Genomic DNA, 27,471 nt, shown 5'->3' with positions numbered 1-27,471 from the left:
TTGCTAACAGGGTGAGGTGGCCACGTTCATTCATGGAGCAAATTTATCCATAGGGCTTGTTCCTGTTTCTAAAAATTGTCTTGCCCCTCCTCTAATGGAGGTGTCATGATCCAGTGGACAGAGAATAGGACTGGGGGCATCTGGGCTCTACTCCCAGCTCTGCCAATGACTTGCTGTTTGACCTTGGGCAAGTCACTTTGCCCTATCTGTATCTCAGTTCTCCAGCTAGAAAATGAAGGGGCTAATGCTTCCTCAGATTTGTAATACTTCAGTATCTACTGATGACTAATGCTTTAAGTGCGAAGTATAACTTATTCCTGGCAGAAGGGATGGTTTAACGGGTAGGACGCTGGACTTGGACTGGAGAGTCCTGGGTTCAGGTCCTGGTTCAGCCACAGACTTCCTGTGGGATCTTGGACAAGTCACTTAATGTACCCTGTGTCTTAATTCCCGATTTGTACAATGGGGCTCACTGGAGGGGGTGTAAGAATAAAATCCACTGATAGAGAGATGCTCAGAGGCCACAGTGAGGGCCAATAGAATGTAAGGGATGAAGGTATTTAAATAACCTTCCCATTTCTCCTCTTTCTTTCAGAGCTGCACTCATGTGTCGATAGCTGAGGGAGATGTGGTGCTGATGGATCTTCGATAAGCCCATTGCCTTAACGTACTTCTTTACCATAAAAGAGCTAACTTGTAGGCCTAGGGAAGCTTTTCCTCCCGTAGCAAATGATTCCCACAGTACAGCGTGATTTTCAGTAATGACGGTGAGGTTGGTAATCTCTGAGCGCACGAGATCTCTGAGGCCTCTCTCTGGTCTTGGGAGACGTTGAGATTCTGAGGGACAAAAGGGAATATTAATTTGGATCTTAAAAAAAGAAAAAGCTAACGCTACAAGGATTAACTCCCTAATAATCAGTCATTCTGCAGTCCTTCCAGAAGGACTCATGGCCTAAGACTTGTGAGCCTAAGGCCTGGAAATTCGATTGGGCTGACTGGAGAGCCTTTGAAAGGAAGCTCTTTCCAACCTCAGATCCCCCAAATTTAGCCCATCTTTTTTTTTTGGCCCTCATATCTGATCCAGACCCCGCTGAACGGCCGTAAGTCTTTCCGTTGACTTCAGTGGGCCGTCAGTCAGGACCTTTGTAAAGCTCCAACGGGTCTTAGACTCACTTACACAAAGACCCCTTTACAGTGGAAGTAAGTGACATCTTCACCCGCATTTTGACCTCCTGTGTGCTGAGAGCAATATGAAATGAGCCTTCAGGGCCTGATTCTCATTTACACAACGTCTTTCCCCCCAAAAAACCAATGGTTCAGTTACTTGACTTTAGAGCAGTGGGGGGGGGGGGGGGGGGGGGGGGGGGGGGGGGGAACTGGTGCCAACAGCTCCGTCTCTAACGAGCAGCCCTCCAAGACATAGGTAGCATGAACACAATGGAAGGAATAGATGCTAGACAGGAAACTGGTTTCAATTGCACAGTTGCCATAAATAGTTGGTTAAATCCGTTTAAAATGACAAAAAAATGTTATGGGTGGGGGAGGAGAGAGAAATATGACCCTTTATTTTATTATTGCTCCTAAATGGGAAATAACCCTGGTCTTTGTTCTGCTTCTTTAATAGTTCAGTATGGATGGAAGAGGGTCCTTTCTTATGGATTACTCCAACAGTGTAGCCGTAGGAAAGTCCCACAGCTCAGGACAGTCCCAGGTGACCGAACATTTAAGGTGTGTCAATATCCGGCTGGAGAGAGAGGTGAAATAGTGTGGTCGTGGTTCTAACACTGAGTTCCCTTGATAGATTAATTCCTGCAGGGGAATGGGAACTGTTATCTAGTCTAACCAAGCTAGAGGCACTTCATGTGGGGCTTTTTAGCCAGGTCCAGCGGATTGGGCATTGGACTGAGTCAGGAGACCAGGGTTCTGTTCCTGGGTTAGTGGCTTCCCTTTTCTAGGTCTGTTGCCCAGTCTATAGAATGGGGATGATTTAAATTGACCTTTTCTCTGTCATGTGCATTGAGGTCTACAGATGAAAAGCGTCCTGGAAGAACTACGCTTTACTAGCAGCAGGGCAGTTCTCAGGTGTTTGGGGCAGGGTACCCAGGAGATCCTTTATCCAGACTGGTCGGGGAAATTGTTAGAACCGTACCAGAATTAACTGTATTCAGATAGTCCTAGATCTGCACTTCTCACCAGGCCCTAAGTCCAGAATGGGTCGGTCCTTATTCTCTGGGTCAAGCATCCCTGAAGATTGGCAAAGTTGGGATCCAAATGCCTCCCTGTTAGTATTCAAGTCATGTCGCGAAGAATCCTCTATTCATCTCTGTAACCCCTTGCTACTGCTCGACTTCTCCCCTAGGAAGCCAAACTCATAGGAAGTTTAACTCTCCTTGCCAAAGTTCACCCTCCCATGAAGTCCTGAGATGATCTGTTTTCGAAAGCCTGTTGTATAGAATCACTGAATGTCGTACACAAGTGTAATACGTTGTTCACGTCAGATGCCAAACTGTGACTTTTCCCCTCCCCCCCCCCCCCCCATTTCTTCTGTCTGTCTCCGTGTCCGTTAGTCTCGGGAGAAGAAATGAAGATAACCGCGTGTTAGAAACTGTTCCCACTGTATAATACTCTTCGTACATTCTAACTCTGTGATGTGTTAGATTGTCAATGAGCATTAAATGTTAACGAGACGGATTTTTGGCTCAGCGTAGAGTGAAAGATTTTAGGCTTTCATTCTGGAGCAGCTGATGGTAGTACATGAGATCTCCGCATCCTACATTTGGAGCCTCCTTTTATCAACACATGCACAGTTGGCTTTTCATCTGGAATATAATATGTGCCCTTACTGACATGTTTTGCTGTATAATATATAATATAATATAACGAAATTCTTTGGTGTACAGTTTAATACAGATCGATGATGATCTCTCGGATGGGTTTGTTTGATCATTATTTGTACAGCAGTAATAGTTTGCACTGATTTAACCCTTTTCATCTCAGGATACAAAAGGAGGGAGAGATCCCCGTTTTACAGGCAGGGAGTGACTTGCCCAGCATCCCACTAGAGGACAGACCCTGGTTTACTGCCTCCCGAGTTCTTGCTCTGACCTTGAGGTTGTAATGGGAAATAGACTATTCCTAGCAACAAGAAAGGAGCAGAGCAAATAGTGCCATCAGGGACTTCCCCATACAGATCCCATTTACTGGGGACCTGTGTAGACTTGCAGGGGTTCTCCACCTTTTTCTTTCTGAGGACCCCCCCCCCCACCCCCCCACCACCACATGCTATAAAACCTCCATGGCCCACCTCTGCCACAACAAGTGTTTTTCTGTGTATCCAGCAGATGAAAAGCCATATTACACTGAGAGTTGTACAGATACACACACACACACACACACACATATTTGTGCTGTACAAAAGAAAAGCATAAGCTAGGTACAAAAATAAAAAAAAACCTGAATATTATTTTTGTTTTACTTAGTGTGAAACTTGCTGGTGCGGACCCACGGGCTGGGTGGCCCGCTGAGGTGAGTCAGAATGGAGGTGGCGCTCCTTCCCCGAGCCCTGCTGCCTGGGGCTGAAGCCGGGTTTATTTTGGCGGACCCCCTGAAACTTACTCGCTGACACCCATGGGGTTGCGGACCCCTGGCTGAGAACCACCGGTTTAGAGCCTGATTCTATTACTCTTACTTTGTTTAGTAGCCCTAGATTCCATGAGTGGTCCCAGTGACCTCAGTAGACCAACTGGTGGAGTAAGGAACTATCCAGTGGAAGTAAAGGGTTCAGAATATGACCCTTCGATCCTAGCGATGACCCCATCCCGAAGATGGCTAGGATGACATTAAAGATGTATCATCTACAAGGTGGAGATGGGTCCTAGCGAATGGAGAATTGGTCCTTCCCTTTTGGATTGGATTTTATACTAAGTGTTGCAGAGAATTTTCACCACCTTGTCCGTGTCTGTCAGATGACAATGACTCCTTTGAAATTCAGCTTCAAAATCTTCAGTCCATAGTGTGGCTCGGCTTCTGGGGAGATGTTATCTCATAGGTACCTCCTCACCTCTTCTCTGCCCCCAACAACTACCACCACAGCTGCTGCCATGGGAAAGTAACTTTGGGGAGGTATTGAAAAAACCACTGAAGAGGGGAAGGGATATCAGCCGGGGATGGAGGGGCCCTATCTTTGCTTCTTTCTGAGCCCTGAGGGTTTCCTTTTGGGTTTACACACCCACAGCTGGGATGAGTCTGCAGTGCTGCTGTCCTCACTGCCCGAAAACGATTTGAATGCCTGTCTGACCTGAGACAAACTTAATCTGGTTGTGGAGAGATGTAAACTAAGGGACCATTATGGTGCTCTGGTCTGACCTCTTATAGTGGCTGAGTTTTGGAGACCCAACTGCTGTAACCTGTCCTCTCCCCCTACCCCTAAGTGCTAGGTTAACGCTCTCCTTCCACTCCTACATGGCCGCATTAGAGCGGGACGGGACTCTAACAGGGCACTGCCCTCTAAGCTGGGGTGCAGCCAACACATCTGTCAAGGGTGTGTCTACACTGCAAAAGAGCCTGTTCTTATCTCTGGGTACAACAGCAGTGAAGACACGGTGACTCAATTTGGCTTTTCACTCTAGTTAGCAGCCTGGGTTAAAGCCTACAGGGCAACCTGGGGTTGAACTCGGGCTGCTAACCTGAGTTAAAAGCCAAGTTGTTGCATCTTTGTTGCTGTTTTAACCCTAGATCGCGCACCCACGTTAAACGCAGCTGATTTGCAGCGTAGATGTACCTTCCAAGGGGCATAGAATGTTGCTGGGGGTTTAGTCTCCAGCCAGGACAGGTGAGGGTGCAGTCAGCTGACCGAGCACGTGACTACCTTGGAGACTATATAAAGGAATGCTCTTTGGAAGAGGAAGGTTGAGGAAAGACCCGGAGGGGCAGTCCCATGAGGGGAGACGGCCAAGGAAGTAGCTGCCCTCTTTCATACCGCTTTACTGAAAGCTGGAAAAGCCTTGGTGGCTGGCACTAAATGTTCTGAGTTGCTTTGCTCTTGTTTGGAATCCTTTTGCGAGGATAAGGCCAGTCCTGAAGAAAAGAGCTTTGAACTGACCTCAAGTTTGGGTTCGCTTACCTTTCTCAGCGGCTGTATTTATCCTGTGGCCTACAGAAATGCGGAGCTGTCCCCGGTCCATGTCACCCAACATTTTGCTCTGAATTCTTGCTTTCCTCTGGCCTGAAAGGCAAACTGCATTGATGCAGTGCTTGTGATTTTTAACAGTCTTGCAATATTTGGTGTGTCTCTTGGAGCCCCATCTCCTGGACTCAGGGGAATATATAAGAATCTCCACTTTCTTTTTTTTCTTTTTTTTTAGCAAGGTTGATTTTTTTTGTTTTGTCTTTTTAAGTTCTTAAGGTTTGGGTGAAGAGCTTGAAAATGTGACCCAAGTCCACCCCAAAGACTTATAAACCAGAAGGCAAATAGAGAACGCTAATGCCTTGGCTTAAAAATTAGTTTTGTTTTGGTAGTGATTTGGGAGGCTTGACACGGGATTTTTTTTATTTTTTTTTTAAACTCTTGGGGTTGTTCATACTTTTGACATGGTAGAGGGTCACCCAGCTTCATGGTAAACTATGCCTTTGGCATATCTTAACATGCTTTGAGCGCACTGCTCTGTTCATTTGGGACTGTGCCTGGCCTTCCTGTGGCGTGTGTAGCTCCGAGATGGTGTTGACTGTGGCTTCTGGACCTGTAATTTTCTCGCGGTCCATTCAAGGCAGCTGCCGTCTTGAGCGGCAGAGTTGACGCAGCGTGTTAGAGGAGAGTCGTGCACAGGCAGACATTACTCTTGTTCTTGAGGGCTCTTCTACCCCACCTCAATTAATGACGGTATCATGGTTGCTGTCTGTATCGTCAAACATAACACATCCCGATCTGGGCTGAGCTTTAACCCTGAGCATTTGGGGCAAAGATTGTTTGTTTTGTACTGGTCCATACATGCGATTGGAGCTTAAATATTTAATAGAACCAGTTTAAGTACATAATTAGCTCCCACCATCATGTGACCATTTGCCAATACTTATGGATTATCCTCGCTGTGAGACAGCGGTCAGGCTCGGAGGCAGTGATTTATCCAAGTATCTCTCAGTCTGTGGGGTAGCTGGCTCTAGATCTCAATACAGTTTACAAAGCAAGCCAGTATCATCCTCCCCGTTTTACAGATGGGGAAAGTGAGGCACGGAAAGAGGATGTGACTTTCCCGATGTCACCCAGCTTATGGCAGAGCCAGGAATAAAACCCAGGTCTCTTGAGTGCCACTCCAGTGCTCTGTCCACTAAACCACACTGCCTTCCGGGGCTCACAAATGCTGTCGGTTAACTACAAGATCATCCTTCCCGAGAATTTTCATTTGGCTTCATTTCGCAGAATGCACAGCTACTTTAAATTCCTTCCCCCCCCTCCCCCCACCGTACATTACTGTCTTGGCCATGTATTGAGGTGCTGCCCCATATCCTAGCATGGGGCAAGTAGTCTTTGAGATCGAAAAGCATTCTCCTTTCTCCATGTTTCATTTGCCCACCTTCCCAGCTGATCCCTGTCCAGTTGCCTCTGCTGTAACCCAGTAGCAGGCACCATCAGTGCGTCTGGTTGCAGCTAACCCCGATACTAGGTGGTGTCTTTATTGCTCTGTCATGCAAGATGAGAAGCTGGAAAATGACGAGTTACGGACTTCAGGAGCCTCCCGTGCAGTGAGATATTTGGGATTCCTCGTAGCATCCTCCTGCTGGAGGCCTGCTCTGTGTCAGTTGCCTGGATTCCATTCCAGCGGCTGCAGGATGCCAAGTGCGGGTGAGTCTGGGAGCTTGATTGGCTGCGTCGGTGGACCGTTTCCTTATTAGGACAGCCCTGCTCCGGGGCCGTGTGCTTTAGTGTACAGAGTTGGATTTTTGAACAAGAGATTCTGTCTTGGAGGCGTTAAAGCTCCTGTTAAGGATTAAATGGTACTTGGTAGAGTAGACATCTTTGCTACCCTGGGCCCACACAGTGACTAGTCTCTGTTTCCTGTTAGGGACTTATAAGGTTGCTCTCAAATAGGCAAGGATGTGCCTAAACTGTGGTCCTCCTTGCTAGTATGCGCCGAAATCCCGGCTTCCTGCATAACCTATTCCTTGCCTGCTAGCTCGAGGTTCTGGAATACAATTCCACCAGTTCCTCTGAGAAATTCTCAGATGCTGAACTGCTCTGGGAGGGATGCAGTCTGCCCTGTGCCTTCAGCTATCCCAGCTCTGTCTCTGCTAAAACTCCAGTGGTTGAGGACCCAGTGGGCTGAAGGCTAAGCTACTTGACCAGACTCAGTGGCAGGGCTATTCAAGGTTATGATTTAAGTGGGCTTAAAAAAAGAAAAAAGCCAACCTTTAACAGACAAGAAGCTCTTTCAGAGAGGAGAACATTTTTGGAAGAAAAAAGCTTGTCGGGTTGGTAATGTGGTCTGGTGGCGAAGGCGGGAGACGGGAGCTCGGGACACCTAGGTTCTATTCCGGGTTCTGCCACTGATGGATTGTGTCACCTTGGGCAGGTGGCTTCATTTTCTGTCCTTGTTTCCCCTCCTGCCTTTTGTCATTCTTGTCTCTTTAGATAAGTTGTCCCCAAACTGTGGGCCGTGCCCCTCTAGGGGGGCACAGAAGAATGTTCGGGGGGACACGTGCCAGGGCCCAGACCAGTCTCTGCATGTGGGGATAGGGAGGGAGCAGCACCCAGCCCAGGTCTGCCCTCATTCCCTCTCTGCCCCTAGGCCAGTTCTACCTCTAGCCCCAGCTCCTCCCCCAAGCTCTTTTGCTGAGCCAACTGTGCGGTAATGGGGGGACACAGACAGATTCCATGACTGGTAAGGGGAGGGCGCAACAGGGAAAGTTTGGGCATCACTGCTTTAGATAGTCCCTGCCCTATGGAACATACAATCTCTCTACAGCACCTCGCACAAATGGGGCCCTGGTCTCAGGGCCTTGATCTTGGGCAAGTCACTTACTCTCTCCAGCTTAGTCCCCCAACTGAAAAGAACACTTCCTGTTTCTTTGTAGATGGGAAGCTTCTGGGGGCAGGGATTTGTAGATTCCAAGATCAGAAGGACCATTGTGATAATCTAGTCTGATCTCCTGTATAGCACCGGCCAGAGCACGTCCCCACAATAATTCCTAGTGCAGAGGTTTTAGAAAAACATCCCGTCTTAATGTACAAATTGTGGGTAATAGAGAATCCACCCCAAGCCTTGGTAAATTGTTCCAATGGTTAATTATTCTCACTATTTCAAATGTACATCTCTTTTCCAGTCTGAATTTGTCTAGCTTCAGCTTCCAGCCATTGGCTCATGTTATACTTTTCTTGGCTAGATTGAAGAGGCCATTATGAAATATTTGCTCCCTATGTTGATACTTATAGACTGTAATTGTTGCCCCTTAACCTTCTCTTTGTTACACTCAAATAGCTCAATCTATTTAGTTTATCGCTATAAGGCAGGTTTTCTAATCCTTTAATCATTCTCATGAAACTTTCTCCAATTTATCCACATCCTTCTTGAATTGTGGGCACCAGAACTGGAGACAGTATTCCAGAAGCAGTTGCACCAGTGCCAAATACAGATGTGAAATACCCTCTCTGCTCCTATTCGAGGTTCCTATGTTTTTGCATCCCAGGATCACATTGGCTCATTTGGCTACAGCGCCACACGGGGAGCTCACGTTCAGCTGATTATCCACCACAACCCCCAAATCTTTTTCAGTCACAGTTTTCCAGGATAAAGTCACCCATCCTGAAAGTATAAGGCCTACATTGTTTGCTTAGCTCCAGTTTACCGAGTGATCCAGATGGCTCTGCGTCAGTGATCAGTCCTCTTCATTATTTACCACTCCCCCAAAGTTTGTGTCCTATCCAAACTTTATTGGTGGTGATTTAATGTTTTCTTCCAGGTTACTGATAAAAATGTTAAATAGCATCTGGCCAAGAAACAATCACTGATGGACCCCACAGGAAACACACCCACTCGATGACAATTCCTCATTTACAGTAACATTTTGAGACCTGTCAGTTAGCCAGTTTTTAATCCATTTAATGTGTGCCATGTTAATTTTATATAATTCTAGTTTTTTAATCAAAATGTCATGCAGTACCAAATCAAATGCCTTACAGAAGTCTAAGTATGTTACATCAATACCGTTATCCACCAAACTTGTAATCTTATTAAAAAAAAAATTGAGCTAGTTTGACAGGATCTATTTTCCATAAACCCATGTCGATTGGCATTAATTACATTATCCTCCTTTAATTCTTTATTCATCAAATCCCATATCAGTGCTCCATTATTTTGCCTGGGATTGATGTCAGGGTGACATTTCTATGATTATCTGGGTCATCCCGTTTACTCTTTCTAAAAATTGGCATGACATTCTTTCATTAGTCTTCTGGAACTTCCCCTGTGCTGCAATTTTTATTGAAAATCAACATTAACAGTCCAGCAAGCTCCTTAGCATGCTCTTTTAAAACTCTTCAATGCAAGTTATCTGGACCAGCTGATTTAAAAATATCTAACTTTAACATCCTCCTGAGATACTAGTGGAATGGAAAGAGTGTTATCATATAATGAGTGTCATTTCCCCCCCCCATTCAGAACAGAAATATTTATTTAACACTTCTGCCTTTTCTGCATTATTATTGATAATTCTAACATTTTCACCTAGTAGTGGACCAATACTGCTGCATTGTTAGGATTCTTTTTGTTCCTAATATATTTTTAAAACTTCTCCTTATTGTCCTTAACTGTGCTGACCATAGATTTCTTCTTGTGTCCCTTTGCTTCCCTTATCAATTTTCTACAATTCCTAACTTTTTATTTATATTCATTATTATCAACTTCCCCTTTCTTCTGTTTGCTTGTGTACTTTTTTAATTTTTGTATAGTTGCCTTTACTTCCCCTCTAAACCGGGTCGTTTTTTTATCTAGTACGGCCTTCTTCCTCAACTGTGGGTTTATGGCTTTTGGGGCATCTGGTAAGGTGTTCTTAAATGCTTCCCAATTATTCACATTTTTCTGATTAAATTCTTCCTCCCAGCTGATTTGGCTCATAATTGTTTTCAGCTTTATGAAATTGGCCCTGTTAAAACACCAGAAATATATATTACTGTCTTAATTACTTATTACTATGCTTTCACATAATAAATGGGATCATGTCACTATTACTTGTACCTAAGTACCATTAATTTTTAGTTCTGTAATTATTTGTGCTGTATCTTTAAAACAAGATCTGTTAAAGGATTTCCCCCATGTTGGCTGCAACACTTGTTTGAGTTAGGAAATTGTCATCCATAATGTCTCTTCAGAGACTGTTATTAGTGCATGCTCTAAACCCTCACAGAGAGTTTAGCGTGTGACTTCGGGACACTACCTCCTGTAGCCTCTGAGCTCCAGTTCTCATATTGTGTCTACACACACGATGATATCACCACCTTGCTCTGCTATAGCACTTTTCATCAGTAGATATCAAAGCATTTTACAGAGGAGGTCAAGTTGCCCCAGTCTAATTTAGTAACCAGGTGCACATTTGAACATGGATACTCTCCAGCCATTTAAATCTGGCTTGCAACATCACTCAAATGGGCGTGTAGACTAGCCATTGCATTCGTTTGACTTTCCCGCAAGCCTTTTTGGAGTGCTGTCAGATCTTTGCTACCATCCCGCTGCTGGGGGAAGGTAGCCGCTGTAGGAGTGGCTAACAATGGAAAGCAAGAGTGTTCGGTCCATATTTGGCATCAAGTGGAGGCCATGCCTAAGCCCCAGGTGAGGAGGTGGCTAATGGCTTTGATGTTTACTTGCACTGTTTTTTAGAACCTCAAAACCAGCTGGGGCTTTTCCTTGTGTGTGTCACAGCCTGAAACTTGCAGCTCTGAACCCCTTCTACCTGGGAGCACCATAGGACTTACCAGACTGCTTCCAAGCCCGGAGTCTTCCCAGCTGGTGGTCTAGTGATTAGCGCACTCAGGAGATCTGGGTTGAATGTCTCCTCTGAAAGCCTTCCTCTGTGACTTTGGACAAGTCTCTGCGTCTCAATCCCCCCTCTGTTAAGTAGGGGTAATATCTGTATTACCGACGCACTTGGGAGCCTGAGGCGTGGCCCAGCACAGAACAAAAAGACAGTCCGTGTCCCAAGGAGTCTAAACAAAGGGATGTTGTGAGGGTGAATACGTTAGATTGTGTGGTACATTGGTATCGGGGTATAGACTCTCTCCAGGTACGTCTAGCAGCTGTTTCATGGTAGAGGAGGGATGCAAGAAACCCTTCAGGGATTTCATATCTCGAGGACTATTCCCTCTATGCTGTGGGCATGTGCGTGCGCACACAGATCCTAAACGCTGCACACACGGTGAAACACCGCGTGCACAAACATTTGCACAGAAGCACAACAATTTGCACAGAAGAAATTTTTTGTGCATACAGCCTGTCAAAAATGAGAGGGAATGTTGATCTCAAGGTGTGAATGAATCAAACCCACCTTCTGCCTTCCCTCCCCCGATATCCTCGGGGAAGGCGCGGGTTGCAGAGGTAAAGGCCATGCCCCTCTTCCACAGATTTCCCCCCCCCCACACAAGTGCTTCTCAGCACAGGGGAGAATGAATGGGGAGCGGAACGAGTGACCCTAGCAGAGATCCATGGGCTGCCTTTCAACTTCCCACAGTGTTGCAGCCTCAGGATAGTTTACACAGTGGTGTGGTCACTAGTGACCGGACTTATAGATTCACAGATATTAAGGTCAGAAGGGACCATTATGATCATCTAGTCTGACCTCCTGCACAATGCAGGCCACAGAATCGCACCCACCCACTCCTGCGAAAAACCTCTCACCTATGTCTGAGCTATTGAAGTCCTCAAATCGTGGTTTAAAGACTTCAAGGAGCAGAGAATCCTCCAGCAAGTGACCCGTGCTCCATGCTACAGAGGAAGGCGAAAAACCTCCAGGGCCTCTTCCAATCTGCCCTGGAGGAAAATTCCTTCCCGACCCCAAATATGGCGATCAGCTGAACCCTGAGCATATGGGCAAGATTCACCAGCCAGATACCCAGGAAAGAATTCTCTGTAGTAACTCAGATCCCACCCCATTTAAAATCCCATCACAGGCCATTGGGCCTATTTACCATGAATATTTAAAGATCAATTAATTATCAAAATCATGTTATCCCATCATACCATCTCCTCCATAAACTTATCGAGTTTAATCTTAAAGCCAGATAGGTCTTTTGCCCCCACTGCTTCCCTTGGAAGGCTATTCCAAAACTTCACTCCTCTGATGGTTAGAGATCTTCATCTAATTTCAAGTCTAAACTTCCCAATGATCAGTTTATATCCATTTGTTCTTGTGTCCATATTGGTACTGAGCTTAAATAATTTCTCTCCCTCTCCGGTATTTATCCCTCTGATATATTTATAGAGAGCAATCGTATCTCCTCTCAACCTTCTTTTGGTTAGGCTAAACAAGCCAAGCTCCTTGAGTCTCCTTTCATAAGACAGGTTTTCCATTCCTCGGATCATCCTAGTAGCCCTTCTCTGTACCTGTTCCAGTTTGAATTCATCCTTCTTAAACATGGGAGACCAGAACTGCACACAGTATTCCAGGTGAGGTCTCACCAGTGCCTTGTATAACGGTACTAAAACCTCCTTATCTCTACTGGAAATACCTCGCCTGATGCATCCCAAAACTGCATTAGCTTTTTTCATGGCCATATCACTTTGGAGGCTCAAAATCATCCTATGATCAACCAATACTCCAAGGTCCTTCTCCTCCTCCGTTACTTCTAATTGATGCGTCCCCAGCTTATAACTAAAATTCTTGTTATTAATCCCTAAATGCATGACCTTACACTTCTCACTATTAAATTTCATCCTATTATTATTACTCCAGTTTACAAGGTCATCCAGATCTTCCTGTATGATATCCCGGTCTCTCTCTAAATTGGCAATGCCTCCCAGCTTTGTATCATCCGCAAACTTTATTAGCACACTCCCACTTCTTCAGAGGTACTGAGCATCTGCAACCCCCGCTGAATCTGGGAGTAGCTCTGGTCACTCAGCACCACTGGGCATCAAGCCTTGCCTAACCCTGGGAGAAACTAGCAGGCTACACAACGGGCTCTGGTGGTTTTGGATGCTCTCCTAGCAAGAGCCTCCCTAGGGCAGGTTTTCAAGGTCTCAGCAGCCACAATCAAGCACCAGGTTTGCAAAAGGGCTCAGCTCCCATTAGTAAGGGCCAGATTTCTTTTTTACAAAAGTGAGCAGCCCCCACGGTGATGCTGATGGGCCGCTTTCAGAATGCCTCAGCACTCCCAAATGCACCCAGTGTGGCCAAGCTCTTTGGGAAAAACCTGGCTGTTGATCTCTAAACCCAGCTCCCCTTCTGGGCACGATCCAGCCCTTTCTCTGCAATGCGTCTCTTTATGCCAGGCTTTCCCTAAAGAGTGCGCCCTGGATGCCATACGGGGATCAAACCGGGGCCCTCCAAAGCTACGCACATGAGCTGCTACAGCTTGGGCTAAAGCACCCTAGTTGGGCCTGGAATAGGCTCACATCCTCTGTGAATCAAGTAGGGGGGGAAAGCAGGTCCACTAGCATTGAAGACTCCTAAATCCCCCACCTTGGGCGTAGAGCAGTGTCCAGCTGTGCGACGCATGTGCACAGCTGCTGCCTTCTGTTAAAAGCTTTTTCTTTTTACCCTCCCGGTAATGTCATATATGGCAACCCTCTGCCTCTGTGACCTCATCTTTGGATGCTGTTCAGTGTAAACCTGGCATCAGTGACTGGGCGGCAGTTTCTCCAAGCAGCCTTTAATTGCAGGACAGGACTCTCTTGCAGTGTCTGTGTCTCTCAGGGCCTAGCTGGGGTTGGGGGAAGCCTTCAGTTTTCAGGGAGACCTCATGGGCTGCTGGGATTCACACAGGCACGGGGGCTCCGCGGGGAGATGCGATCGTTTGTGCGTCTCTCTGTTTAGACTAGCTCTTGTGGAGCAGAGCGACTGCCCTGAATTCCTCCTCCTTTTGGGACTCGCCTTAGCCTCTGGCGTGGCTCTGGGCACGCAGGTGAGGTGTGGTGTGCAACGCAGTAAGGGAGCAGGGGAGAAATTTGGTGCTAGCTAGGGCATATTTTGACATGTAACCGGGCTAGAGAATTACAAGTGTAATGAACTCTTCTGTAGGGGCAGCAGAGAGCTGGGAACCAGGACTCCTGGGTTCTATTTCCAGCTCTGGGGAGGGAAAAGGGAGCCTAAGAGTCAGATCTTTGGGTTTCTGAGGCTGGGAGGGACGTGTGGCTCTTGTGGTTAGAGGTGGGCAGACTGGGAGCGAGGACTCCTGGGTTCTTGTTCTGCTCTTGACTCACTGGGTAAATATCGGCAGGTTGCTGATCACCTCCCTGCTTGGCGAACTGGATGTAATTAGCACTGATCTTCCAGGCAGTGGGTGAGGCTCTAATGAACGTTGGCTGGACCTTTTGTGATCCTCGGGGCTAGCATTCCACGCGCGGTTGGCACAGCCCCAGATCCTGCTCCGCTCTGTTCCGCCCTCGGTCTAGCCAGCTCTGCTGCTCCTTCAGTGCCGGGAAAGTGGAGAAAAGGGCTCACATCCCAGCCTGCGCCTCGGGCTTTGCCAACAGTAACAACAAAGCTGCTGTTTGTTGTTTGTATTGCAGCAGCCACAGGTGCCTGGCTGGGGCCCCATTGCGCTTGGCGCTGTACATAGTGATAAGCAGCCCCTACCCCAGAGAGCTTACGGTCTGAACAGAGAAGGTGCTCACAGGCAGAGAGTTTTGCTGAAAGCCTCGCCGTGCATCAGTGACTCTGCAGGTTCGGGGTCTGTTACAGGTGTGGGTGGGCGAGGTTCTGTGGCCTGTGATGTGCAGATCAGACAGATGATCATGATGGTCTCTTCTGGCCTTAAAGTCTCTGAGTCTCCTGACTTCCAGGCCAGAGCCCCTGTCTGCTAGACCAAGAGGACTAATGGGCAGGTTATCCCAGGAATCTCACTAGGTTCCTTGGAGCTTGGTACCGATTTTTTTTTTTTTTAGTCGAGTTTTACTTGTCAGTTGCTCAGCCCAGGTCAGGATGACTGGTGGGGCTGCTCCAGGGAGCAGCTGCAAAGAAATAGTCCCATACTGGTGCTACAGGCTGGAAACGGCTGTCTCTAGTAGCTAGTGGATATCGAGAGAGGATTCTTTCAGACTCACTAGGGCAGGGGTGGGCGAACTTTTTGGCCCGAGGACCACATCGGGATGCAAAACTGTATGGAGGGCTGGGTAGGGAAGGTTATGCCTCCCCAAAGAGCCTGGCCCCCGACCCCCATCTGCCCCCTCCCCCTTCCCACCTCCCTCAGAATCCCTGACCCATCCAATGCTCCTTGTCCCCTGACCACCTGCTCCCGGGACTCCGGCCCCTCACCACCCCCCGGGACCCCGGCCCCTATCCAACCCCCCCCCACTCCCTGTCCCCTGACTGCCCCCCCCCGAACCTCTGCCCCATCCAATCCCCCCCCGGTCCCCTGACTCCCCCCCGGGACCTCTTGCCCCTTATCCAACCCACCACGACGACGCGCTGCCTGGCAGGAGCGGTGGGCCAGAGCACTGGCGGCGCATCGTGCTGAGGCTGCAGGGCTGGGGACAAGGGCTAACCTCCCTGGCCGGGAGCTCAGGGGCAGAGTAGGACGGTCCCGCGGGCCATAGTTTGCCCACCTCTGCACAACGGTGTAAGCTGGGCTATTTGGTTTGGCTAGACCAGCAGGGATTGAACCTGTGACCTTTAGTTCTAAAGGCAAGCGCGTTAGCCAAGGCTGAGCACGCTCCAGCTCTAGACCAGTCACCACTAGCTAGATCACATCTCAGGGGGCTGGGTGTGGGCTAAACGTAGGGCAGAAGACAGCAAGTGCCACTCAGAGCCAAAACTCAGCCCTGCTTCTCCTGCCTTTGAAGTTTATTTCCCCCCTCCCACCCCTGTGCCCTCGGGAAAGTCACTTAGAGCCAAACTTTCAGAAGAGGCCACTGATTTTTTTGGACCCCGCAATAGACGTGGGGTGCCCCACACCAGGCCCCCGAGTCTCATGTCCCGTGGTGCCGAGCACCTGCCACTCCCCTCGACGCTGACTGGAGTCACTGGTGCTCAGCACTTGAGAATCAGGCCCGAGGGGTCACAAGCCAGGCTCCCCAAAATCCAAACATCTGACATCAGTGGTTGCTTTTGGGGGCGGGGGGGGGAGTTGGGCTCTGTCCTTCCCATACCTCAGTTTCCCAATCTGTAAACCGGGCTCACAGCTGCCTTCCCTTGACTGTCAGTGTTTGAAAACGGCTGGGACTGTTTGTTAATCAAAGACAAATGTTGTTTTCCTGAGTGCCAGCAGCTGCCTTTCCTCGCTGGGAGCTCCTGCTTTCTCCCTGGATGTGCTGCACCCTGCCCTCCCGGCGATCTTTCTCTCTCTCTCGCCCTGCTGCACTCACAAGCAGGGTCCCTCCTCTCTCCTGTGCAACAGGCACGTTTCCCTTAAAAAGGCAGCGGGGAATTTCTCCGCATCTGGTTGGATCTCGTGCCGGCTCCGTGAAGGCCGTGGGGCTTCATTATGAGCTTGCCAAGAGCTCCTCCAGCAGCTGGAGTACTCGGTGCTCTGCAAGGCAAAGGGGAGGAAGGAGATCAGGAGAGAGGTGTCACAACCGTAACCTCGGCTGGCTTGGCAGGCCACGCGCCTGCATAGACGGGAAGGTACTGGCGCCTCTGCTGGCTTGCAGGTCCCCTTTGATGACCAGCTGCGGCAGGGAGCTGGCTGCTCTCGAGGGCTTCCTTTGTGCCACATGCAGGTGGGGAGGGGGGGAAGCAGGGCTGGGGAGCAGGTCTGGGGAGGTATCTGTTGTGACACTGTCCCTTCCAGTTTTACGAGTCTATGACTTGCTCCTGCTCAGGGGATTTTCTTAGTTCATGTGTGCCCAGGGTCTGATCCTGCCAGATGCTGAGCGCCCTAGATGCCAGCGAGGAGAAGAGGCTGTGTAGCTCACTGGTGAGCCTGTGTTACTGATTCCCTAGAGGATAGGTGTTATTAGACCCCTGTGCAATGCAGCCTTGGTTACCTAGCATGTGCTTCTGGCTCGGGAGGTCCCCAATTCAATCCCCACTGTGGCAGCCCCTAGATTCCCAGGATCTTTAGGGGGCACCCGACACCTTGTGGGTAGGAGCCTTTAGTGCTCAGGAAAGGTGTCACATTGTCAGCACTGAAAGAAAAGGAGTACTTGTGGCACCTTAGAGACTAACAAATTTATCTGAGCATAAGCTTTTGTGAGCTACAGCTCACTTCATTGGATGCATGCAGTGGAAAATACAGTGGGGAGATTTTATATACACAGAGAACATGAAACAATGAGTGTTAACATACACACTGTAACAAGAGTGATCAGGTAAGTCTGATTTGTGTCCATTTATTCTTTTACGTAGAGATATAAATGGACATAAATCAGACGTCAAGAATTATAACATTAAAAAACCAGTCAGAGAATACTTCAATCTCTTTGGTCACTCGATTACAGACCTAAAAGTGGCAATTCTTCAACAAAAAACCTTCAGAAACAGACTCCAACGAGAGACTGCTGAATTGGAATTAATTTGCAAACTGGACTCAATTAACTTAGGCTTGAATAGAGACTGGGAGTGGATGTGTCATTACACAAAGTAAAACTATTTCCCCATGTTTCTCTCTCTCCCCCCCCCCACTGTTCCTCAGATGTTCTTGTCAACTGCTGGAAATGGCCCACCTTGATTATTATTTCCGCCCCCGCCCCTCCCCCCCCGCCTCTGCTGATAATAGCTCACCTTACCTGATCACTCTCGTTCCCATTGTTTCATGTTCTCTGTGTATATAAAATCTCCCCACTGTATTTTCCACTGCATGCATCCGATGAAGTGAGCTGTAGCTCACGAAAGCTTATGCTCAAATAAATTGGTTAGTCTCTAAGGTGCCACAAGTCCTCCTTTTCTTTTTGCGGATACAGACTAACACGGCTGCTACTCTGAAACTTGTCAGCGCTAGAGACTCGGTTCCTTATCCATCCCCATAACAGGGCTCTGCTCACATACCTCCTTCCACCTTGGAGGGATCCATTCTGGGGAGGACCGGGGAGTTCAGGCCGTGGTATTTCTCCTGAGACTGGCAGCAGAAGGGGGCATCTCCTAGGCTGTGAGCTCTTGGGGGCAGGGCCGGTTCTGTGGTTGTACCGCGCCTAGCACTCTGGTGGCCTGATCCATGACCAGGGCACCTCGGTGCTACCAGCATACTCATTATAGCTCTGCTAGTGTTTGGTGATGGGTCACTTGTCTGCCATGATCTGGATTGAGACTCTTCCCCTCCCCCTGTTGCAAAAAAACCCCACCCTTTGTTTCACACAGGACACTGAACACCCAGTGGTTTGGATGGAGTTCAATCACTAACCTAGAAATGACAAGCTCTGGGGCCAATCCCCTGAGCCAGCTGCTCCCTGAGCCTGGCTTTTTTTATGTCCTATTAATAACCTAGCTCTTGTATAACCCCCATTTTACGTGTGGGGAAACTGAGGCACGAAGAGAGGCTGTGACTTGCCTAGGTCACTGAGTAGACCAGGAATAGAATCCAGGTCTCCTGATTGCCAAGCCATAACGTTATCCAGTAGGCCACACTGCCTCCCCTTTCACTTTCATGAATAGCGTAGAATCTAGCTGCCAGCTTATTAAGTACTTCACAAAGGCAGCATGTTCCCCTACGTTGCCCGTCGGTCGGAGTGCTGTGTTATTTATTACACCAGCTGCCCTGCGTTCCAATTAGTTTCAGATCCTCTGAACTAGCGTCACTGGGCATATGCGGCAGCTCCTGTGATTTAAAAGCAAGCTCTCTTTGTGTGGAAATATTTTGACTGTGGCAATTAACTTGACTCCTCTTCTGGCAGAGAATAATTAGTGTCAACGTTTACATGGCCACCATCAACACTTCCTGGACACGGAGCTATTTATAATAGAAAATAACATTTTCCTTCCACGGGTGCCTTTCTTCCAAGGATCTCAAAGCACCGTCTCGTCTACATTCAACCAAGTAAGCGGCTTCCCCTAGAACTCCTTCTGAGCTGCCAGATCTCTGAGCAGCTCCAAAGAATCCAAAATGCTTTCTTTCCCGTTCCATCCCATCTGCCACCGAAACCGTTCCACTGCGGGCCGGCCCAAGCCAGGGCCATGTTTGGTCCCAGGCCAATGAGGGCTTTAAATCTGATCTCTTTCAGAACGACAGGGATTAAAAATGGGAACTTTATATGACTGGAAAGGGAGATTCCCAGCTCTCCAGTGGGTGATCCAATGCTTGCAGCTAGGCCTAGAAGCTGGTGTGATGTCAGACCTACTAGTGGGGTCATTTGCATCCAGGACAAAACTATTCAAAGTCATTTGCAAGATGGCTCCATCCCCTGTTCTTCCCCTCAAGATGCACCCCCTTCCTTCCCAGGTAACGGGCAGGATCGATTAAGCACATTCACTGATTTGCCAGTCAGCATTCCTTACTTTGGGTCTCTGTGAGCACCCTCCCTCCTGTTTGCAGCAAGCTGCAGTCATCCCTAGTGGATAGAGCAATGGGCTGCGTCTCAGGAGACCTGGGTTCTGTTCCCAGCTTGGCTGCTGACCGTGGACAAGTCACTTCGCTGCCCTGTGCCTCAGTTTCCCCTATCTGTAAGATGGGGGTAACGATATTGAGCCCGTTTATAAAGTGCTTTGATGAAGAGGACAATGTAAGAGCCAGGTCTTGTTAAGTCAAGATGTTGGCTCTTTTGCGGCCACAGACTAAAACTTAGCGCAGGTAAGATGGGAATCACCCTGGGCATTTAAGTCTTTGGGTTCCAGGAGGAGACGACACACTGGTTGTTGTGGTCCTCATTCGCTTGTGGCTGGACAACTGATTCTTCCCTCACTTGAGCTGGTTTTGCAGCAGTGGAATTCCCCTGGCATCCCCCGGTATAAGCGAGTTCGGAATCATGCCGATGGTGTTTGCTCTGGCAAATTCCCATTGACGTCAATAGGATTTTGCCTGGGAAACACTCAGTTTAAAAGGATCTCACAGCTTGGGCCTGTGCAAACAAGAAACACCTCTTCAATGACACCAGCTACAACCAAATGCCAAGGCTTTATCAGTCCAGCTGCTCCAGCAGATGCTAATGATCAGCAGCCGGGCTCATGGAGAAATGACTCCCGTGGCATCGGCAAAGTGAACTCTATTTAAGGGAGATTCATGCTGTCATCAGAGGAATCCAGCATTAGCCGTTGCCTGAAGGAGGACATCAGATACCATGGACTAGCAGTCCGTTAGGAAGTGAAGATGGCGACAGAAGGGTGGCGTGGACAAACACTTTGTGGAAGCTCCTGATGCTCACCTAACCATCACTGGAGCTTCATGCAGTGTAGCTTGTGGCCGTGTCGGTCCCAGGATATTAGCGAGACAAGCTGGGGGAGGTCATCCCTTTTCTTGGACCAGCGTCTGCCTTTCCCAGCCCTGAAGAAGGGTGCCGGGTGGCTTGAAAGCGTGTCTCTCTCACCCATAGAAGTTGGTCCAATAAAAGAGATTCCCTCCCCTATGGAGCTGTCTATATGTCTGTCTGGTGGAGCTACAAGTCACAATGCCCTTGAACTACAGCTGAAAGCATCCAGCGCTTGCAGGATTCAAGGAGGCTTGGCTCAAGGGCTTGAGAAATCAGAAGACTGCAAGGTGGCCCCACCTTGTGCCGAAACCATGGCAGGAAGTACTCTGAGGTACTTAGAACTACCCCATTCTTCTACTGAACGGGCCCTGGGAGCTATGCAATGGTCAGATCCGAGATGGTGCGTGGGGCCGTAGCATTTTTTTATTCAGAGAGGCAGCCGGCGGGACAACAGACATTCCAGTGCAGCAGAAGCTGCGGCAAGGGGCTTGAAATAGTAAATTTCCTTGCCTGGGCGCTATAATAAATCCACTTTCCAAGAAATGTTGAGTTAGTGTTTAAGGGCATGGGACCTTCATCGCTGTGATGTGTGAAAGCCTCTCGTATCTATTTGGAGCTCGTGCTATGGACCTTAGATCTTCTGACTCCTACCATTGTGAGCTAAAGGAGACTCTCCACTTAGCTTTTAGCAGTATGGGGCCAGTGTCAACACAACTGAGCCATTCTGAATCAGTCCAGCAGCAGCCAATGGTATGTATTAGCCAGTTCACCGCAGTCCCCTATTACAAAGTGACAGAGGTGAGATCCCTTCATATTTATAAATGACTCTCATTTGTTTTGGAGTCCCATGTAAGTGTTGCCCAGCTGTCTCTCTCAGCAGGCGGCGTCACCCACAGGCTATAGGAGAGCACCTTATAATGCTAGAAAGAGACATACCCGTGTGCGCTTTATAAGTAGATGATAGAAAATCTACTCTGGGGGGAGGCAAAAAGAGAGAAGCCGAATGCGTCGTTCAGCATGCCAGTTAATGGGCTGTTGTCATTTGAGTGATGGGGAAGCTGAATTTTCCAGCTAGGAGGACTCTGCTATTGATGTACATTTGTGTGTCTGCCCTGGAGACCCAGCACTGGGATCTGAGCCCTGTCATTTCCATCTGGTTTGAGTAAACTAAATCTGTTACTAATGCTGTTTAATAATCCCAATTCACCATTGGCACCCGGGTTTGTCTATTTCATCCATCGGCCTTGTCCTCCCGTAACCCTAGGTTGCAAGATCTCTCCAGCAGGGACTGTCTTTTTACTACACGTTTGTACAGTGTCGAGCACAATGGACCCTGATCCTCAGCTGGGTGCTATTGTGATTTTTCCAGCCTCTTAGATGCAGAATTGCCATTAAAGTCAATGGGACCCCCCATATACTGGACTTGGGTCTGAAATCTGATGCCTATTCATTGCACATGCATGTTCAACACCCCTGTAACTGCTTGTTCTCTTGTTCTTTGCCTAGATGTGCTACTCCTGTGTTCTCGTGGATTAGGCAAGTACACAAGTAGGCCCAGGGAAGTTGCGAGTGCTGAGCGTGGCACACTCAAGGCGTGAGAGTTCGTAGGATTAGGCCTGTTTGACTGGCAGGGGGGGTATTTTGTTCTTTAACATCCTGCTAAATCTCAGGACAGATCCCAGGTGGTACATGTCTGCCTAGCCCCATGACTTCACTGGAGTTGGGCTTCCGGCGTACACCAACTGAGCATCTGTCCCACTACAGCCACCATACTGGACGTGCTTCTGCTGACGTCATGGGGAGCTTTACTGCTGGTGTCAACGGCAGCGGGATCGGGGCCGTTCTGCGGGATTGGCGGGTCTGTCTCTGCTCTGCTCTCGTGTGCCGCTGGTGTAAACCTGGAGGCAATCCAGTGACTTTAGTGCAATAACTCTAGGATGGGTGGGACGCAATAGCAGAATGCTGGAATTAAGTTGACAGCCCTAATAGAAGGGAGAATAATGTGACAATGGTGCTGACATGCTGGTATGTAATTCAGACTCTGGGCCACATCCAGCTCTTTTCTACCAGTGTAAAACCAGAGGCGCGATTCTGAAGTCCGTGGAGGTGCTCTGGATTTGCACCACACAGGTGGGCCAAATTCTGTTCACTTCCACCCTGATAAAGACTCGATCCTGCAATAGGCTCAGGGTGGGCAGAGCCTCGGTGTCATCAATGGAGCTTCATGCATGTGCTGCAATCTTATTCCAGGATCAGGCCCTAAGTCACTGTCCACCACTGTAAATCTGGAGTGACTCTGGATTCACATTGTTTTTTAACTGCTGGCTCACACCCCTAGTTTTAAATAACCAAATAAATAGCCAGACCTGTCAAAGAGCTGCAGACCACACCAAATTCCAATCATTGCTTTCAATGTAATACTTCCTCTTCTCCGGCATTCCTCCTTTACTCTGAATTTTGAAGAGAGAGCGAGACCCACAGGCCAGACGGCCGAGGCCCTAATGCCATTCTTGGTATCCTTCTCTCTCCAGGAATTGTAGGTGACTCCACTTCCTTTTTGAATGTAGCTTATAAGGACTTGTGTCGAACTTGTTTATCAAAGTGTAGCATAAAAGGAACAGATTCACTAAGGGGGTGTTGCCTCCCAAATACTCTTGCATACATTTTTCTTATAATAATTAACTGTGCTTGGTTCTACCATGAGTCCGAGGTCAGTATAATGAAATAAAACACCTTATATGGCCATATGGCTAACACACCATCAGTTAGCCTTTTTAGGGGCTCTGTTTAAGGAGGATCCGCCTCTGAGGTTTCATAGTCTGACTGGTATTTATACCAAAGGCACATCAGAACGCAGTCCCAGAGGAAAGGAACTCTTGTGTACTTGGTGAGTACTGCAAAAGATCTATTCTCTCTTTGCTATCACAAGCCTTGCTAAGGTTCAGAAGGTCCATCTAGGGGCGAGATGGGAATCCTACAAGAATACTGTTGTCTTAATCGTTTAAGTCACGGGCTGTGCCTGCACCTGCAAATTGTTCCCAGCGTGTGCCTTTTGGGGGGACTGGCGAGGAGGCTGTAGCAGCAAAAGGGGAAGCCTCTGCATGGTCTCTTTCTTTGATCCTTTTAAATATGCATCATGTAAAGACAGACAGAGAGAAACTCTGGGATGCAGCATAATCTTTTAGTCTCTGCAGCTTTCAAGCAGGAAAGACTTTGACTGCTGCAATTTTCCTAGAATGCCTGGAGAAGCCAGGCTGCATCTACGTTTTGGGCTGCTGTGATTTGCACGCTCATGTTGTTACAGTTCGGGCTTTCCAGTAGGAAAGTTAACAGAGCAGCAAAGTGGGCTGCTGTTACGGTGCATTGTTTACAGCCTGTGTGCATGGCACTTACAAACAGATGAAAAGACAGGCTGCAGAGCCCCATCCTGCAAGGTGCTGAGCCCCCTTGATGAGACAGACTTGTGTGACACAGGAAAACCCGAACTTGGTGGGTGGGGCTGAAGAACGGGGCTCTCAGTTGTGGGGAAGGAAAGTTATTAATCTTATCCATACAACAGATCATTTGAGTTGATCAGTTTCACCTGTTTCTTATTGGCCACTTGTTCTTAATAATGCTCTGTTGTCTTCAGTGGGAACTGAAATTGACACGGCTCAGTGGTAAATGCTGACAGCTTTGTCCCCCCGCCTCTGGGCTGCATCTCATTGTAGGAGCTCCTCCACGTTGTCTCCAGACAGGAAGCGAAATGTTGGGAGTGGCCTTCTGCAAACCAGGAGTTGGGAAAACTATTTCCATTTTTGGGAAAGCCTGTGATGTAGGCTAATGTTTGTGTTTACTGGAGCCCCAGTGTGGTTTGTCTCAGACTCTGATTCATACTGATAAAGAATGATGGACATCAGGGACTGTTGCAAACTGGATAAAAGGAAAATTGCCTGTGTTTCTCAGAGAGCTGATACCTGCTTTCATGCCTTTGCAGTCTCTTATAACAGGGAATTTGTCTTGAAGGGGAATTGCAATATCCTCCAGGGAGAAACCATAGTTTATAGGGCTGTTCAAAGTGGAGAAGTTAACCTCAGGAATGAAGGCTAGAGTCTGATGCTGGTTTCCAAAGAAGCTATTAGGCTTACTCTAGACTGGCACCTGTGTAAATGAAATCAGCATCTAGCCCTCTGTCTTCCAGTGTGCTGGAGGAATAGATCAATGTTACTGCTGCAGTTAAGCGGGGAGGGGGGGGTCATGTTTACCCCACTGATGCTGCTAGGAAGCTGAGGAATTAAGAGCCAATGTGAGGTTTAAAGCAGAAATATTTCTCTCCCCTTTTCCCCCCGCAACAGAATTGCCAATGTTTTTATTTCTGCTTTTATCCCAAGGGGCTTTTCTAGAGAGATGTACGGTTAAACTAAAGACAAAGGGTCAGATTCTGCCCTGATTTACAGCCATTTGAAGTCGGATTGGACCAGATTCTGATCTCAATTCCATCAGCATAAATCTAGCATCCTTCCTATCGAAGGCGGTGGAATTGAAGAGAATCTGACTGACTACAGAAATATTTCACACATGTAGTGTGATTCCAGACCACACAACATGCATAAATGTCTACAGAGGCATATCATATGCTACCAGTTGCACTGAAGTGTATACGTCGCATTGACTGGACCTGGGGGGCCTAATTCTGATTAAACTTACGCTAGCATGACTCAGGAGCAACTCCTCTGTGACTGGCACAGGTAGATCAGAATCTGAGCTCGCATGCATTAATTTTGACCAATCATGTTAACTTCCTCATGCTTCTTTTTTTACAGTAGATTTTCCATTGGATGGTGGGGTGTCAAATATTATGCTAATTTCATGGGCAGGTCTCTTCCATCAGGGATCACGCTCAAAGCAAACTCTCACTGACTTTAGTGGGAGATTTGCATGAGTAAGGACTGCAAGACTGATTATTTCTTCTAGTCCTGTAGCATCCACCAGGTATTGATCACACTAGGAGAAAGATGCAGCCCCTGCCCTGGAGAGCTTATTTGCTTTGCCAGCCTTGGCTGTGAATAAGGACTACTGGGGAGGCAGTGTGGCCTCATGAATGGAGCACTGGTTTGGGACTCAGGATTGCCTCTGTTTCCCCATCTGTGAAATGATACTGACCTTCTTTGTAAATTGCTTTGGGATGGATGGATGAAAAATGCTAGATAAGACTCAGCATGGCATTATTATTGCTATTCACTTTTCTTTTAAAACCAAGCAGGCCCCCAAATTAGATACACTAAATTAATGCATTGTGGGAATCTGGATGATGGATTAGCCTTCTGCTTTAGGGAAGGACGAGCCGTTTGGATCAGTAGCTTTGACAGTAAAAGAGCTAGGACTTTGGCTGGAATTCAGTCTGGTTTGATTCATAGATTCTACGGCCAGGAGGAACCATTAGTTCATCTAGACTGGCCTCCTGCATGCCACAGGCTAGAGGACTTTATACAGTTTTTATAAAATACTCTCCAAAAGCTTAAACAGGAGGGATAATTAGCCTGCCACTGGGTCTGAGTAATTCCTGGAATGACTGTTTTCCAGCAGTCGTGGGTGGGCAAATCCTCAGCTGATGTAAATGGACATTGCTCCATTGGAGCTGAGGATCTGGCCCAGGGATTTTAAAAGGGTCTGAGGGAAGCAGTGAAATGTACATTAGCACGATTTCCCCCAGGCTGCCCAGAAATGCTGCAATGCTGCAAGTCATCTCCTTCCCCAGTCTCTTCCCTGGTGGGCTTCTCTGCAATGCTATCAGCTGGTCAGGAATCCCCCATTACATCCCTCTGGGATGTGAGCTCTGACATCCATCACAGGTAACTGCACTGAAGTGGGTGCTTTGAGAGAAGACTCAAGCCCTGTATTTCTAATGTGCAGCTGCTTTCTCCTAACAGGTTCCTGGCCATAACAGCAGTACATTTAAACCAGGCATCTCCAATCTCCCCACTTTGGCTGTCCATCAAGGGGTCAGCATTATCAAGTACAGGGCAAATGAGGAAACTAACTCGTTAAAAGACAATGAGCCGTTGTATGGCTTGCTTTGTTATTTATATACAAGGGGCCAGATTCTGCTGTGTAACTTCAGAGCAACTCCTCTGACTTAAACTGAGTTATCAGGTTCATAGCACGAGCCCAGAGTCTCCCTGCACTTTGTGGCTGGAGACTTTTCTCTTCCATGTGTGCAGTACTGCAGATCTGGCCAGGTGTCAGTTGTACAAACTAACGGGCATGCAATGCAGTTTAAAACAAAATACAAACCACTGGGCCATGCACTGAATGATGGACAGACAGGGCCTTTGGCCCATCTCTGGTTATATTGATGCCAATAGTGATGTTGTTATGTCTGTGTTAATTTTTACCAATGGGCTGTAGTAAAAAGCCAGTTAGGCTTGGAGACTTTTTATATTTATGCCTGGTCTTGTATCAAAGGAAGCTCCGCCGAAGCTGGGCGGATATTTAAAACCTATATCCAGCTCCACAGTGGATTATCCCTCTCTGAACCATTGATTTGTTTTTTCCTATTGCCAACTAGGTACATGATGTTAAAACTCCCCCTTTAGCAGGTTCATTTCTAACATCTCTCTGATTCCCGGCCTTCATGTGGGCCTTGTCTGTCAGACCAAGGACGTTCTCTCATTCAAGCTTTCAACTGTGAGAGCCGGACCCCCTTGACGTTCCATTCACTACATAGCTGCCGTCAGCCGCAGAGTTTGCACCTCCTCATTGAGCTTGGTCCATCTGTTATGTCATGGACCACACCTCCTGAAGAGCCTCAACCTATGCTCACGTAAGTCAGTGGCAAAACTCCCACTGACTTCTGTAGTGCAGGCCCTATCAGCGTAGGGAGATTCTCAAAAGGAACTTCCTTAAAGGGAGCGGGCTGAATCTGACTCTCCCTCCAATGCAACCCCATTGAAGTCCCTTCAATGGGACTTTGCTGCTGCAGCTGAGAGAAGAATTGAGGCTAGTCTCCAAAAAA

General features: G+C 47.9%; 1 protein-coding gene across 10 annotated transcripts in view; it reads left to right on the top strand.

Moving 5' to 3' along the window:
- LOC102946719 (STAM binding protein) overlaps positions 1-27,471 on the top strand; it is a 49,847-nt gene that overhangs the window by 21,000 nt on the left and 1,376 nt on the right. For 4 of the 10 annotated variants that reach the window (XM_037886227.2, XM_043536218.1, XM_043536219.1 and 1 more), the window contains exon 11: positions 596-2,930. In XM_037886227.2, coding sequence (XP_037742155.1) covers positions 596-652 — 57 coding nt within the window. In that variant the 3' untranslated portion in view covers positions 653-2,930. Of the gene's footprint in view, positions 1-595; positions 2,931-3,479; positions 3,526-3,697; positions 5,471-27,471 lie in introns of those variants that run through there. The other 6 variants (XR_006287514.1, XR_006287512.1, XR_006287513.1 and 3 more) reach the window with 6 other exon arrangements.

The sequence above is a fragment of the Chelonia mydas genome, chromosome 26 (genome assembly GCF_015237465.2).
Source record: "Chelonia mydas isolate rCheMyd1 chromosome 26, rCheMyd1.pri.v2, whole genome shotgun sequence".
Taxonomy (NCBI): Eukaryota; Metazoa; Chordata; order Testudines; family Cheloniidae; genus Chelonia; species Chelonia mydas.
This window is presented reverse-complemented; position numbering and strand designations above follow the sequence as displayed.